Below are 16,313 nucleotides of genomic sequence, written 5' to 3'. Positions count from 1 at the left end.
CAAGGTTCTAGCTACTGGGTCTGAAGCAGACAACTTGCTCCCTCATGCATTCCCTCTTCCACGAGCTTATCTCTGTGGCATTAGGGTAGAGAAAAGGAAACTATACACCATCTCCTACTTAACTGTGGCGTATTTTCCTTGGACGGCTTAAGTTTCTTAAGATAATCCTTAATGAATTCAGGATAAATAGGTGATGACTCCAAAAGGCCTCACTGACAGGGTGCAGGTGACTGGACTGCAAACAGCGCCCCTAGGCATCTGTTGTTCCTTGTGTGTTTCAGGTACACCTGCCAACCAGCCCCCAGCCGGCAGCATCTTTACGTGCTCTCTGAGCCCCTGAAGTGGCCTCTGGCAAACCTGTTTTCCATCTCACTTAACCTCTCTGGCTCCCACTTCCTGGCCCATCTTCTCTACCTCTTGGGGATATGGGGAATTGGAGATTACAGAAGCACTCTTTGCCCCTCTCTCCTGTGCTTTGGCAGCTTGCCCTCTCTTCTCAAAGCTTTTTATTTTTTCCCTCTTCCCTGGAAGCACTGAACAAGTCAACAAACTGATAAACAATGAGAAAATCAGGTATCCATATCCATTTCCTGCAGATGACCTGAATTTTATGAGTAGTTCTCCTGGGCTTACTCTCTTTGGCTTTGGCGAGCAGAGGGACAGCCATCTTTGATCCCCATACTTCTCCAAACTGTGACTTCTCTTTCTCTCTCTTCACGTGCAATTCTTACATCAATAGGGAGGGATAAGGCATGATGTGTAGGTGGGCGGGGGAGTGGTGGTGCCCATTCTGATGAAATGATGCTTCTCAGCAAGTTCCGCAGGGAGGTGGGAAAATTAGACTTGACTTTATCCTGGCGAAATCTCTGAAATTAGAGAGATCTTCCAGACACGATCTTCCTACATATACACAATCTGTCCTCCAACCAGCACCTCCGCCAGAGTAACCTCCTTACATATAAGGACTCCTGTTTTTCTTGGTTCACAGTACTGAGTACATTTGGCCCTTGTCACTGACCGAACTGAGCTGGTAACTCTTGCAGTGAGAAGGTGTAGTATTCTTTTGTTGTTGTGTTTTTGCCTGAGCTGCTGTAGGATGGCTTGAGACGTAACCTAGTGGGTAAGTCCTCCAAGCTGGAGAAGGCAAACAGAGATGGAAATCATCCCAGGGGTTTTGGCCAGGTCTCCTCCCTGCAGTAATGTCCTGATCAGTCACCTGGTGTCAGGGTAGAGCCAAAGGCAGGTGCCCTTATTTTATGCTCAAGAGGTAAGGTTTTGACTGGGACCCCTACACTAATTGCAGTAGCCTGATGGCAGGGGTTTCTTAGCTTCTGTGAAATAGAGCCCTTGGAGGCTCTGATTCATAAAATATGAACTCAGTTTCATATTTTACTGGGATGGGTGCTTTTAGAATGGCCTCAAATGTCTGCTTTGACATAAAGAGTAGTTTACTAGAAACAGATTCATTTCATGAAGACCATTTTTACAAGTAGAATGGCCACACATATCTGTTTTCTTTTTAGCCTTCTAGAAATGAGGTCCTCCCAAACAGCCTAAGGACATTTCTCAGTGCTTGTATCCTCTCTCTCAGGCATGGTATGTGAGCAAGTGTGTGTTTATAGTTTTGTTTGTGTGTGTGTCATTCTTGCAACCATGGAGGAAAGGCCACATGAAGCCATTCCATAGAAGTAGCTACAGTGCGGTGCTGAATGGTGAGCCTGTTACCAGAGAAGAAATTGTCTACTCCCTTCCATTTCAGGCCTACTTTTTCTGTCTTCCTAGTCTTATATTTGGTCTTATTTCATGCTTTGCTATCAAAGCTATTGTACCATCAAGGCACCACTCCCCCCAAAAGTTAATGTTTCCTACCACCACCATGTCTGCCTTCTCACTCCTCACCCCAAGAAATCCTCACCCCAAGATGTACCCAGTGGGAAGACCATACCATTTGAGAGAAAATAAAAGCACAGGAGAAAAACAGTGGTTGAAATACTCCATCTAGGTTGAGCCCAAATTCCAAATATGTGTCCTTTTGTAAATTCTTCAGTAAGATTACATTTCCAACTCTAGTCTAAGCATTTGGTCAGGAATATCCACATGACAGTGTAATTGGAAAAAGAAATGAATGTTGGTCTTTGGTTTCATTTTATTGCCTCTCAGAAGAAAGCTCCATATAGTAATGTTCTGGTCCATTTCTCTACTCACCAACCATGGGTGGGAAGGGGGGGGTACAAAACAAGAGCTGGGAGTGGAATGATTGTGCTACATCCGTATCATTTTCTTATTGGGGTGTATGTGGGGGAAATCTCTGAAAGGAGACAAATGATTTTTTAATCCTCTTGTTTAAACACCTTAATTTAAAAAAAAATTTATTGGAGTATAGTTGAAATTTTATTGGAGTATAGTTGATTTACAGTGTTGTTTCAGGTGTAAAGTGAATCAGTTACACATCTATCCACTCCTTTTAAGACTCTTCCCATACAGGTCATTACAGAGTACTGAGAAGAGTTCCCTGTGCTCTACAGTAGTTTCTTAATAGTTAATCTATTTTATATATAGTAGTGTGTATATGTCAATCCCAGTCTCCCAATTTATCCCCCCCTTTCCCCTCTGGGTGACCATAAGTTTGTTTTCTACATCTGTGACTGTTTCTCTTTTGTACATTAAAAAAAATGAACTTTTTTTTTAAGATTCCACGTATAAGTGATATCATAAGGTATTTGTCTTTCTCTGTCTGACTTACTTCACTTGGTATGATAATCCATCTATGTTGGTCCATCCATGTTGCTGCAAATGGCATTATTTCACTCTTTTTTATGGCTGAGTAATATTCCATTGTGTATGTATGACATCTTTATCCATTCCTCTAACACTTAGGTTGTTTCCATGTCTTGGATGTTGTACTGCAATGAACACTGGGGTGCATGTATCTTTTCAAATTATGGTTTTCTCTGAATATATGCCCAGGAGTGGGACTGCTGGATCATAGGGTAGTTCTATTTAACACTCTTTTTTTTTTTTTTTTTTGCGGTACGCGGGCCTCTCACTGTCGTGGCCTCTCCCATTGCAGAGCACAGGCTCCGGACGCGCAGGCTCAGCGGCCACGGCTCACGGGCCCAGCCGCTCCGTGGCATGTGGTGTCTTCCCGGACCGGGGCACGAACCTGCGTCCCCTGCATCGGCAGGCAGACTCTCAACCACTGCACCACCAGGGAAACCCTAAACACCCTTTTTTAACAAAAGTTACCAAAACCTGTTTAGAGAGGATGAAAAATCCACATCCCCCCAAAGCTCCTGAAGAAATGTTAGAAAGACCCAAATTCTTTCAAATTCAAGTTTGGGAAAAGAGGCAGCCTTGTTGAGAGTGATCACTGCTGGTTTCCTGCCCTCCAAAGCCGTCTTCGATAAAGGTGGCCACATTTGGCATTGACTGAGCTTCTTAAATACACTTGATCCAGGAGAATCCTAAGGGCCTCTCACCAGCAAATACTTCTGGCAGCTCCAAGTTTATGCCATTGCCTTTCGGTGAGGCTACTCTAGCTTCTGTGACATCACAAAGCATCCTCTATTTTGTGAGTGGAGCAGTGCCTGAAACTCAACCCTTCTGTCTGTCGGTGGCTGGGCCTGGGGTAGAGTTGGAAGGAAGCTGCTTAAGGCAATATTCGGGCATCAGAGTGACTTCAAAGCAGAGAATAAATGCTTGGATTTGATACCTACACCCCAATGTTCATAGCAGCACTATTTACAACATCCAAGACATGGAAGCAACCCAGTGTCCGTCAATAGACAGATGGATAAAGAAGATGTAGTACATATATACAATGGAATATTCCTCAGCTATAAAAAAGAATGAAATATTACCATTTGTAGCAATATGGATGGACCTAGAGATTATCATCCTGAGTGGAGTCAAAGACAAATATTATATCACTTATACGTGGAATCTAAAATAACGGACTTATTTATGAAACAGACTCACAGACATAGAAAACAAACTTACGGTTACCAAAGGGGAAAGCTAGGGGGAGGGATTAATAGATAAACGACAAGGATTTACTGTATAGCAAAGGGAGCTACATTCAGTATCCTGTAATAACCTATAATGGAAAAGAATCTGAAAAAATATATGTATAACTGAATCACTTTGCTGTAACCTGAAACTAACATTTTAAGTCAACTATACCTCACTTAAAAATAAAAAATCCTGGATTTACCTACTGTTCTATACCCCCTTCCTACCTTACACTGTATAAATACTGGAAAATGTATCCTGGAGCTGGAAATCACTGAGTTAATAACCCTTATACCTTTCTTTGTCTGGTGAATTTCTACTGATCTTTTAGCCACCTTCCTTCCCTACTATGCCCCTCTGAATCTATCCTTAGAACAGATTAAGGGCCTCCTCTATTTTTCCCATTGTTTTCTGTGAAATCCTCTACTGCAGTGTCATTCCACATTGAAGTATAAAGTTACTGTCTTCGCCAAGTCTGGGCCCCATTCTGTATGTTTCACAGTGTATTTCCATTATTAGGCATAAGCCCCATCTCTCATCAAACATGTCTTACTGGACTCAAGAATAATACACTTAATTATTCCTTAAAGTGGGGAGTGTGACATAGTCTAAAAGTACATTATTAGTCAGAAACTTTTGGTGCCCAGTCCTGCTACCACCTAGGCAAACCTAACTTTTTTTTGGTCTTCAAGTCTACAAAATTAGGGTAATTATTATTACTTACCACAGCAGGATGGATGAGAAGATTAAAGGAAATCTTGTAGGTAGAATACTTTATCAAATTTAAATGTATCAATTAGGTGTTCTTATTTTATCTTTCAAATTGTAGCATCACTGTAGGTCATGCAATCCTACAACATCCCTATGAGGTAGGTACCTACTATTGTTTTTCAGATGAGGACGCAGAGTCAAGGAGCTTCATAAACTTACCTAAGGTCACATGAATAAAACCAGTGAGTCTTAAGTCTGAACCCAGAGCTCAGATGCCTGAGTGCGCACTCTTAGCCCCTGAACTCAAATGTCTCCTAACATCATGTCCACTAAGTTTCAGCACTGAGGTGACACCTGTTTCCAGACCTTTTTCTCTCAACTATGATGATGTAACAACAGCCAGTTACCTCTGTCTGGTCCTGCCTAATTCTCGGTGCTCTTACAGAGCGATTCCAGGCGATGCCTCTTTACAGGGGCCAAACCTTGGCATGCAACGTCAGAAAGCTGTTTCCCTAAAGTCTCCGACGTCAAGGAGAGGTGGCATCCTTTAGTCCGTGAGCACCGCAATTGGAGTCAGATATCCTGAAGTCAAATCCCAGCTCACCGGTAAGTAACAGGCCCTCGCAAAGCAGCCTCACTTCTTTGAACCTTCATTTTTCAGATCTTTTTTTCTCATCTCAAAAATTGGGACAAAATCCCCTTCTTTTGAACATAACTGGGGAGATTAAATGAGTTAAGCACCTGAGAGCACCTTTGCAAGTTATACTGAAACAGAGGTAAGTAATTACTTTTCCAAGGATGCGAAGTCCCCTTCTAGCGAACCATTTAAGGTGTATATATGTACAAAAAGTCAACAGAGTTAATTCCCTCAGCATTATAACCAACCAAAAGTCCAGATTGCTGGAGGAGGTTAGAAAAGATTCATTAGGATGGTTGTTCAAGTCTGAGAGTGTAGACAAAGCAGGGATATTGAGGAAGGAAAGTGACACATCATTCCACTTAATGGAAAGTACAGACTTGCCACGTACTCAAGTAGGACATCCCAAGAGAGACAGAGCACATTCAATTCAAACAATGAACAACCTCCCTTGAAACTTACCAGAATATTAAATATATCCATCTGAGACTATTTGAATACAGGGGCTTGTTTTGAGTCTGTGGTTAATGCCACACACCCATACCCCTGGAAATCTGGTGCAAAGTTTGGATACTTGATTTCCATTATGGTTCCACTAAATCATCACCCTGCTACACCAGGGGTGTGTAACTCAGAAAGGAGCAACAGAAATAAATCATCAACAGCAAAATGGAACAGCCTTTCAACACAGCATAAAGATGGTGTTCAGAGAATCCCGCTGTGATTCTGTGTGTGTGGAGGTGATGGAGACTCAGAAAACCCAGTTCTCACACCTGTGACCCGAGAGGGAGGGAACTCAGATGGCTCTAGAGGAAAAGGTGAAAGAGCCAGAGCAGTGCCGTACCAGCTCCACGAACTTTGAGGAAATGCGCCTTAATCTGGACACAAGTTCAGAATAACAGAGAGCATGAGATGACCATGGGTTTACAAGTGGCCTTACAAAGAAAAGTTGACACTGAAGAGCTATATCAGTTGTCTTCTCCTGATTCAGCACAGGACTAAAAGCAGAACTCGGATGCAAGCAGCCTCTTGGCAAGGATGGAAAAACAAATGTACCTGAGCTTTAGAAAAAGTAACTAAAAGGCATTTACTATTTTTAGTGTTTTTGTAAGTATGCAGTTTGGAGCTCCTCCAAAAGGAGTGAGACTAGCCAAGGAAGCTAAGTGGGCTGTAGTCTAGTGGTGTGAAGTAGGAACATCTGGGAAGGTTTCAGCAACATGGAAAAAAATGTGTGCATTCTACAATTTTATTTCATCTTCTGTTAAACAGAGAACTACACGCTTACTTCATAGATCTGAAGTCCTGGAGGAACTCTTCTTGCTTCCATCCACCTTCCTGAACAGCAGCAATGAACCTGCGCCTCAGATACACATGGATAAACCAAACTGATTAACGTGGAACTTACAAAGCTTAGCAGGGGGCGATCCCAGGAGGCCAAAGCTGTCTTTCAAAGTCTTTGAGCTCTGGTGAGTTTTTATGTATTTCTCTTTCTTATTTTTCAACTGCAGGATGTCCCAAGTAATATTTCCCTCATTTTTGAGCTATTGTTAAGTCCCTGTATGTTTGATGCCTTTGGACACATGCTAGCTCTGACCTCCTAAAAAGAAAGTTCTAGTAAGAGATGGGGATTGAGGTGAGCTGTGCATTAGGTGCCTTTGAAAATGTGGATGAGCCCTAGGCTGGTTCTTGCATAATGAGGTGAAAGATCCTGGGGGTGGGTTTGAGAGGAAGGAGCTGAACACAGGCTCCGTGGACTCGTTACCTCTAAACCACTAAGGGAACAGGATGCAGCGGGGAGGAGGGTTTGCAGGAGGCCATGATTTTCAGGCAAGGTTGACTGGATTCTGCCTCAAACTTGATTTTTGAAGGGTGATGCATTTAAGAGCATATGTATAATTGACCATGACCTCAGTTTTGAACAGGTACAGTCGCTTAAATAAATCCACCAAAGAGAGAAAAACGAGGTGACTCTCATCCAGAGAACTCCATTTTTAGGGCTGCTTAGTTGAGATTTTGAATAGAACCTCTTGCCCTTTTTGCCAAGTGGAGATATTTAAACACCGGCATGTTTTCAGGTAAAGGACCTAGGTCTACAGACCTGAGGAAATAACATAAGAGCCCGACATAGCACAGCTTATGTGCAAGTCCTCTGAAAGTCTCCCCATCAACCAACTAGCAGAGCCTTTTCTTCCATTTTTTTCTCAAGCACCGTAGAGCAGAAAGTTAAAACCACTGGTTACCAACAAATCCTCTTATGGAGATAGCTATCAAAGTCTGTTCAAACCATCTGTTTCTCTGTTTTTCCTTTCAGTGTTTTTCCTTAGTGTATTTTTTTTTTTTTTTTGCTAAGAATGACAAAATCTATTCTAAAATAACCAAGATGTTATGACTGAAAATGCCAGAGGTATACAGACCCAGTTTATAAGAGAAATTGCTCTCAAGAGGAGTTTGGTTTATCTTGTGTGGAGGCAGGCAACATTTCTACAAATATTATAGTTGCACTAGGAAGATAACCAACTCCTTTCATTAAGAGTATGTGGCAAGATTTGTATTTGTTCATGTAATTGAATTTAATGCTGCTGAAATTTGTCAGACCTGAAAGCTATTGAAGTATAGACTATTTTTTTCTTTGAGGAATATTGCCTAAGAAATTATCTCTCGGCTTTAGGGCAGGTCTTCTGTTGATATTAAAAGGTCACAGGTCAGTTATTCTCTGCATTTTCATAACGTGTAGCACCAAAGGGTACCTCCAGGGATGATATTTTCTTCTTTTGAGAGGAAGGCTCTGTGACCCAGTCACTGTTTGTGGAGAGACCCTGATTATGCCTTGCCTATGGATTTACTGTTTCAGTGTCTGCTGTCTAGATGTTGGTGACTTGGGTTAGCTGCCTACAAAATGGACAGCCAACAGTTTTGCAACTACTTTTCCCCTCTATATAGTCAAGTAGCTCACTGTTTCACACACCACGTCACATTATCTTAATAACTTCAGATTTTCTGCAGAAGTTCCATTTCATACTTAAGATGTCATTAATATGCCATCCTTCTCTGTCTCTTACCTGGGTTCACCCTGGTTGATGGACATGTAAATCTCCCAAGAATTCTCCTCCGGGATGGCACCATGCGGTATCAGTAAACTCACCCCTGAAACAGAAAAAGCCAAGAAATCATTTGTAGATGCTCCAATTATCCTGAAGCACCTCAGCTGAACAGCTTACAGCTGCTCTCAAAGAGGGACCACCTCACAGCACTTTATGAAATTCCAATCCTGGCAGACACTGTTTCCTAAAGTGACATAAAGGACTGCATATTAGTCAACTGTGTACTCAAATTAGATTTTTATTTAAAGTCTTCCTAATGTAAATTGGTGGAGCTATTGTGGAAAACAATATGGAGGTTCCTCAGAAAACTAAAAATAGAGTTGCCATATGATCCAGCAATCCCATTCCTGGGCATATATCTGGACAAAACTCTAATTTGAAAAGATATACGCACCCCAGCGTTCATTGCAGCACTGTTTACAATAGCCAAGACATAGAAACAACCTAGATGTCCATCGACAGAGGAACGGATAAAGAAGATGTGGTACATATATACAATGGAATATTACTCAGCCATAAAGAAGTAAATAATGCCATTTGCAGCAACACGGATGGACCTAGAGGTTATCATACTAAGGAAAGTAAGTCTGACAAACACAAATATGTGCTGTAACTTATATATGGAATCTAAAATACAACACAAATGAACCTAGGAAAGAGATTCACAGACATAGAGAACCAGACTTGAGGTTGGGGAGGGATGGATTGGAAGTTTGGGGTTAGCAGATGTAAATTATTACATATGGAATGGATAAACAACAAGGCCCTACTGTATAGCACAGGGAACTATATTCAATCTCCTGTGATATACATATTTATATTCTTTTCCATTATGGTTTAGCTGAATCACTTTGCTGTACAGCAGAAGTTAACACAACATTGTAAGTCAACTATACTTCAATAAAATAAGTTAAAAAAATAGTCTTCCTAGCATTTCAAAAATTCTCTTATAAGATTTGGTGTCCTGAGACCTGGCACTATCAAACATATCTGAGAATATATGAGTTTGTCAGTTAATCGACTCTAAAATTTCAAAAGGTACTTCTCTGTCTCTATCCATTCATTTCCTGAAAAGGTATCTGGGATGATGCGTGAGCCATCTAACTAACATTTTGCTAGAGCCTGGTGTGTAACTGTCTTCTAAATGGTGCATCTTGAAGTCAGTTTAGGGAGGTGACCAATGGAGTAGTGCATTTTGTCAAGAAAACTGGAGAAGGAAAAAGCATGGATAAGCTTAGGAACTTATACGTTGTTGTGTAGCCACTATTTGGCCCCATATTTGCAAACAGAAGCTAGTAAAGGGTAAAGGTGACTTAACCATATTCATTCAAGGTCAAATTGAAAAAAACTCACTAGCCTTACTTCAGTAAAATCATATAATGAAGGGAAGTGGGGGCACAGGAGGGCACATCACACTGCATTTGAAAATTCCCCTTTCCTCCTGAATGCTGTGAACTAAATATTTCACTTTGGCCAAGAGGGAAGAGTCTAGAGCAGGCAGAGATTCTCTTTAATGTACCTTCTTGTTTATATAAAAAGAAATGAAATAGAGACACAGTAAGAGCTTTACAAAATAAAATCTCAGGGTAGTCTCCTATTCTTTGAACAATGCAGCACTCACCTTTTCTCCTTTCATTAGAGCTAATGTAATCACCCAGGAAGCTTTTGGGTTGTTGCTGATAATTTAAACCTAGAGATGGCAGGCTTTACCGATATCCTTCTATGTGCCTGTTAGCTGCTATAGAACCAAGGAATGCAAGACTCGGCAAAACAAGTTATTTGTGATTCACATTTGTGAACGTTATTCAGTAAGATGCTAGTTACCGTCAGTATCCTTCACTAATACTAAGAATGAGGCCCATTTAAATCTTGCTTACAGCTTTTCAGCGAGGGTATTCATTATGTCAACAGTAGGAGAACTGTAATTGCCATACTTGGTGGCCTCTGATCAGGCTCCTCCTTTAATGGCCCATTCTTCCTTACATGTAGTTGCCAAATGAAGTGGTCTCCGTTACATCCTTCCCTGCTGGGGAGCAGAAGTTGTAATGCAGGATATTCAGTGTATGTGGATGTGAACTTGAACACACACTAGACATTGTGTATTTAGTTTGGCATCGCAGTTTCTCTCTGTTGCCTCTCTTTTAGACTATGATGACAACAGAGACATTTGGACCCTATTTTTTAGACACAGAATAGCACGGGAGGTTATCGTCAAGAAGTAATGCCATCTTAGGCAATTAACCCAGAATAAGAGTTTTGTCGTGCTCCTGTTTCCCATTTTTCTTTTCCTTTTTTTCCCTTGATTTGGGGTATAATTCACATGCTTAAAAACGGACCCATGTTAGGTATACGAATTGATGAGTTTTGGGGCAAATGTATACTCTCATGTAACCACCGTCGAGCTCAAGATACAGAACATTTCCACTGCCACAGAAAGTTCCCTCATGCCCTTTAGAAGTCAGTTTGATCGCCAGCCCAAATGATCATTTATTTGTCTTCTGACATGTTGATTAGTTTGTCTTTTCTATAGCACAATGCCTGACTATATGAACAGGATTCAATATTTTGAGGGGGGCAAAAAAAAGCCAGGCTTTGAGACATGCTGTCTGTCTTCTGCAGACCATCAGGGCCTGACAATCAATTCCCAGATCGAGTCAGAATAAATATGCGTGTGGACTTTTGAGAAAGGGCTGTTTGTAGAGCAGATCCTAGCACATTCCTTTGAAGTCGGCTTAATTCTTGTGTTTACAATGAAACATTATTCGTAATACTCCTAAATTCAACCTGAATGTACGGGATCATTGGCGCTTTAAACAATTTTGCATGATTATCCTTTAGACATACTTCCCTCCCCCCACCCAAACATGTAAATTGTATACGGCAACTGCAGACAGTCAAACACAGAGGCAAAGGTCATGAGAGGTGGTACTGCTTGTAGCAAGTTACCCCTTATGAAGAGTGAATGGCTCTGTGAATCTTTATGCCTGTGGTCCCCTAAAGACGTATCTATTTTCAACATGTCATTCACGAGTTATCTCTGATTAAAGAAAAATACACTTTCCCCCAAACTCCACCTGCTACCCTGACAGCCTTTTATTTGATAGGACAACAGAACCAACTGAGTTTTTCAGTTCATGTTTTGCCTAATCATTCTGAGAATGCGGGGACCACTGCCAGGCACCTCACAATAATTTGGGATGGATGACAACAATTTAATTTCTGTGCCTTGTTTCTTTATACTTTAGCTCCCCAGGGCATATTTTACATTTATGTTCTGCAAATAACAGAGCATATGTTTCAATTCCCTACACTTATTTTTCCTCAAACTCATTCCCAGTGAACAGCTTCAGTCTTGTCTAGGGCTTCTTGTTCAGAGCTCTGAAAATGCGCCTTCACAGAGGAACCGTTTGGGAATCATAGGAGACGCTATCAGAACTTTGAGTTTTCAACCCAAGTGCCTCTCAAGTCAGAAGGGAAACAAGAAAAAAATCTGTTTTCGTCGCGATTTCATCTCACATTCTTCGATGAACGTTAAACAAACATGGCCAATAAATGGGTTGATCTTGGCACTTCCTCCATGTGTGTGTAAATGTACACACACAGACACACAAGGATGGGAAGACAGAAGAGTGGGCCAATCTATTCAACCAGTAACTACTGAGAGGCACCTGAGTGCCAAGCACTAGGTAAGAAAGTGGAAATCAAAGTATTGAAACTCAACATGCAACTTCATATAGCTCTGATGTGTATATATATATACTCTTCTTTTTGAAAGGGCAGGGTTCGTATCTTTTCCAGATCCCACACTTCCAATTTACAGATTCTTACAAGAACAGTACCTGTTAATATGGCCGCCTACTCGTGTCCCATCAATCTCCTATCTGCCAAATCTCACCAGGCGGAAGGCATCACACACTGACACTCAGACATACTTAAACAACTTTTCTTACCACATCCGAGAACACTGACCGAGGAAGATTTAGAGAACTGGAAGTTTAGAAAACAAAATCATCACTGGGGCTGTACTGGAGGGCTATTTGCCTGAAATGAAGTTTTTAAGGAAGCGATTGATCTAGGAAAACCAAACAATCCTCAGCTTGAAACAAATTGCAGGCGCAAGTCACTAAGCTACTTAGATGGTCAGTTAGTGGAATGGTAGCATCAGACTAGTTCTACTACAGAATTCATTGTATAAGAGAAAATGTTTGATATTTTAGGTGGGTTGGTTCTACCCTACAGAGAAATCTGCCAAGGCCCTGCTGCTGGTCCTGACTCAATGCTAGCCAGTTCGTTAACAACACTTGCAGATCTGATATATTCCCTTTCCTCTCAGCCAACAGTGATGATTCAGAGCACTCCCTAAATCTCGTTGCTCAGAAATCGGAGGAGAGATGGCTCTCTTCCTCCATCCAGTTAGTTAGGTCTTAGATGGCAACTCTGAAGACTAATCTATAGGTACGGTGTCATTTTCAAAGTGACCTGGGCTGTACACCTTGTCAAAACATCAAGAAAATCTTCCAACCCAAAGGAAGAAAACACTCTTGAGAACTATATGGCCGTGGATCTGAAGTTTGAATTCAAAAGAGCAACCCCATAAGGAACCCTCATCACTGTGCATCATAAAGCAACATTACAGTAAGGCTGACTGACAGACACCGATGGTGTTTATTAGGTCAGTTACTGAGGAAGTTTGAGTGTCATTGCAGTAAATTATCGACTAGAGCGTAAACCATGCTTCGCTATAAAAATGGTATTTTTCAGTCATGTCAAAGAACGTTTTCAGTGCTTCCTGATCATGTTCTAGGAAATATATTTCAAGGGGGCTTAAACTCTGGGGACCACCCAAAGCTTTTGAGCCAATATGGCTGTCAACCCTAACAGAGCATCTGATGGAGTGTACGGTCCATGCTGAGATGAAGATGGCAAAATCTAATCTCAGTGCTGGTTCTGGTTTGCCATATAAATCAAGCCAACTTATGGAGCCACGGTGTTTGTCACTCTGACATGGGAACAGTCAACATCTTATAAATGAATCTTAAGGGACATCATTATGTAAATATAACACGTTCAAACAAACGCGAGAAAATACACAAACGCACACTTACCACCCACCTGTATTTGGCATTACTAAGCGTCCTCCTAAATGGCCAAAGACACCAGTGGTCCTCAGTTCTGTCCTTGTAGGAAGTGATGACAGATTTTGGACGTAGGGTGTTTTATTTCTGGGATGCACTGTAGTGAAGCTGCGGTTGTTTCCATGGGGAAAAGTCCCAGAATGATTCTTGCCGTGGTACTCAGCTCTCTCAGACACTCCCAGGGAAACCATGAATGAGCTCTGCACTTTGACTCTGATGTCCGACAAAGGGTTAAAGAGTGAGGACTCCGTCATGAGTTCCTTGTCCAGGGGGTCCTGCAGACAGATGGGCCCACTGTATGTTCGGCTTACTGTTAGGTCTGGTTGCATGGAGGAATTCAAGAGCAGGGAGTTACCTGGTTAAAGAAGATTGATCTGTCACTCAGAAACCGGAAAGCATCACAGTTAGGACTTTACATCTGCTTCTCCTAACTGCACAACAAAGGCTCGCCAGCTGCTCCGGTCAAGCCTAGCCCTTCAGACCCACCCTGGGCATCTAAAGCACCTCTAACGGGCTGATCATGAGTGCCCAGAGCCTTGGAATCAGGAGATCTGGCTTTCACAGTCAATTCCCTGGATGCCACTGACCAAATGCATCACTTCCCAGAGTTCTTTACATGCTATCATCTTTTCAAAACAAGTATTTCTTGCACTCCACCAGGCAACTCACTCAGGTATGATGGTTTATGGGATTATTTTAACTGGCGAAGAGAAGCTTCCAAAAAATAAAAAAGGAAAAAAAGCTGTTTTGGAAGCCAGTTTGGAGCAAAAGTAACATCTGTTCATTTTAAATGGCAAGAGATGACACAGCATGGTGACGAGGGGCTGCTGTTTATAACCGAGGTCGGGTGGGTGCCGGCACGTCTCACATGGGATTCTGGGTAGTTTCTGGGGCTGAGGGAGGACATGATGTGTCCTCGGAGCAAAAGGGTCAGGGGACTTCTCAAACTGCTCCATGTCTGAGTAGCCAATTGGCTCTAAGAGCATGTATGTCACTCTGAGAGGCAAAGAGGGTACCACACAGGGATAGGAGACTCAGATTCCACACGGGGAGCATCTTAGAACGGCTTCCTTTCTGACTCAAAACAAATGGAGAAAAATAATCCTTACAAAAACATGAGAAATTGGACCTTCTCATCTATTGTGACTTACCACTATATTTTTTTTTTGCCAAGTATAAAAAAAGAAATGCTGTGACATTTTCTTGTGATGAAGTAATCTCATTTATTAGTAAATAACAAAATAACCCTCAGTTCCAAACTTCCCACCCATATTAGTCCGTCAATGTGATATCTCAAATTGAAACCAAACCATATTAAACCATTTTCCTCTGGGGCTTGACAAAACTGTTTCAAGTATGATATTTTTGAAAATGTTGCAATGGCAGGCCACAGCGTATTAGCCTCTATTGTTTTTCCATTTTCATAATTTGTAACAATGCCAGCAGGAAATCTATAACCCTGACTTCTCCCACCTCCTTGTTCTGATGCTCTAAGAATCCAAAATCATAGAGGAGGAGGTTTAAAATGAGATGAAATGACCTTATAGATCTAAAGGCACCTTGATGAGGCATTTTTTTCATGTTTGAGGCTCTTGTGCTAAGACACAGACATAATAAGGAGCTGAGGTTTGTAACAGAACTGCATTGAACTCTACAGGTACCAGCCTTACCCTGGGTTATGGTTTTCCCGGGCAAGAAGCGGGATTGAAGAGCCCTCTCACATCTGAAAAGAGTTTGGAGCCAGATACCAGATACCTGAAAAAGCATCTCTCTGAGTCTCATGGCTCTTTTGTCTTACCTTCTGGAGTTGGCTACATTTTTTTACACGGTATGCTGGCCTCTCACTGCTGTGGCCTCTCACGTTGCGCGGCACAGGCTCCGGACGCGCAGGCTCAGCAGCCACGGCTCACGGGCCCAGCCGCTCCGCGGCATGTGGGATCTTCCCGGACCGGGGCACGAACCCGCGTCCCCTGCATCGGCAGGCGGACTCTCAACCACTGCGCCAACAGGGAAGCCCCCTGGCTACTTTTAAGAGTAAAGCCAAGGAGGGGGACCTTGAAGATGGCGGAAGAGTAAGACGCGGAGATCGCCTTCCTCCCCACGGATACACCAGAAATACATCTACACGTGGAACAACTCCTACAGAACACCTACTGAAGGCTGGCAGAAGACCTCAGACCTCCCAAAAGGCAAGAAACTCCCCACGCACCTGGGTAGGGCAAAAGAAAAAAAGAAAAAACAGAGACGAAAGGGACGGAACCTGCACCAGTGGGAGGGAGCTGTGAAGGAGGAAAAGTTTCCGCACACTAGGAAGCCCCTCCGCGGGCGGGGACTGAGGGAGGCGGAGAGGGGAGCTTCGGGACCACGGAGTAGTGCACAGCGACGGGTGCGGAGGGCAAAGCGGGGAGATTCCCGCACAGAGGATCGGTGCCAACTGGCACGCACCAGCCCGAGAGGCTTGTCTGCTCACCCGCCGGGGCGGGCGGGGCTGCGAGCTGAGGCTCGGGTTTCGGTTTCGGACGGAGCGCAGGGAGAGGACTGGGGTTGGCGGCTTGAACATAGCCTGAAGGGGTTAGTGCACCACGGCTAGCCGGGAGGGAGTCCCGGGAAAAGTCTGCACCTGCCGAAGAGGCAAGAGACTTTTTCTTCCCTCTTTGTTTCCTGGTGCGCGAGGAGAGGGGTTTAAGAGCGCTGCTTAAAGGAACTCCAGAGACGGGC

The 16,313-nt window shown here is 42.8% G+C and overlaps 1 protein-coding gene across 1 annotated transcript in view; it reads right to left on the bottom strand.

The window, feature by feature from the left end:
* UNC5D (unc-5 netrin receptor D) overlaps nucleotides 1-16,313 on the bottom strand; it is a 192,959-nt gene that overhangs the window by 49,955 nt on the left and 126,691 nt on the right. The window contains exons 7-8 of the mRNA XM_089903552.1: nucleotides 13,573-13,950; nucleotides 8,419-8,503 (exon numbers count right to left, since the gene is read on the bottom strand). Coding sequence (XP_089759678.1) covers nucleotides 8,419-8,503; nucleotides 13,573-13,950 — 463 coding nt within the window. The remainder of the gene's footprint in view (nucleotides 1-8,418; nucleotides 8,504-13,572; nucleotides 13,951-16,313) is intronic.

The sequence above is a fragment of the Delphinapterus leucas genome, chromosome 21, assembly GCF_059928025.1.
Source record: "Delphinapterus leucas isolate spDelLeu-1000000601 "Yukka" chromosome 21, BTC_Dleu_Yukka2, whole genome shotgun sequence".
In the NCBI taxonomy this organism is placed as follows: domain Eukaryota; kingdom Metazoa; phylum Chordata; class Mammalia; order Artiodactyla; family Monodontidae; genus Delphinapterus; species Delphinapterus leucas.
The sequence above is the reverse complement of the archived record's forward strand: the minus strand, read 5'-3'. Positions and strand labels throughout refer to the sequence as shown.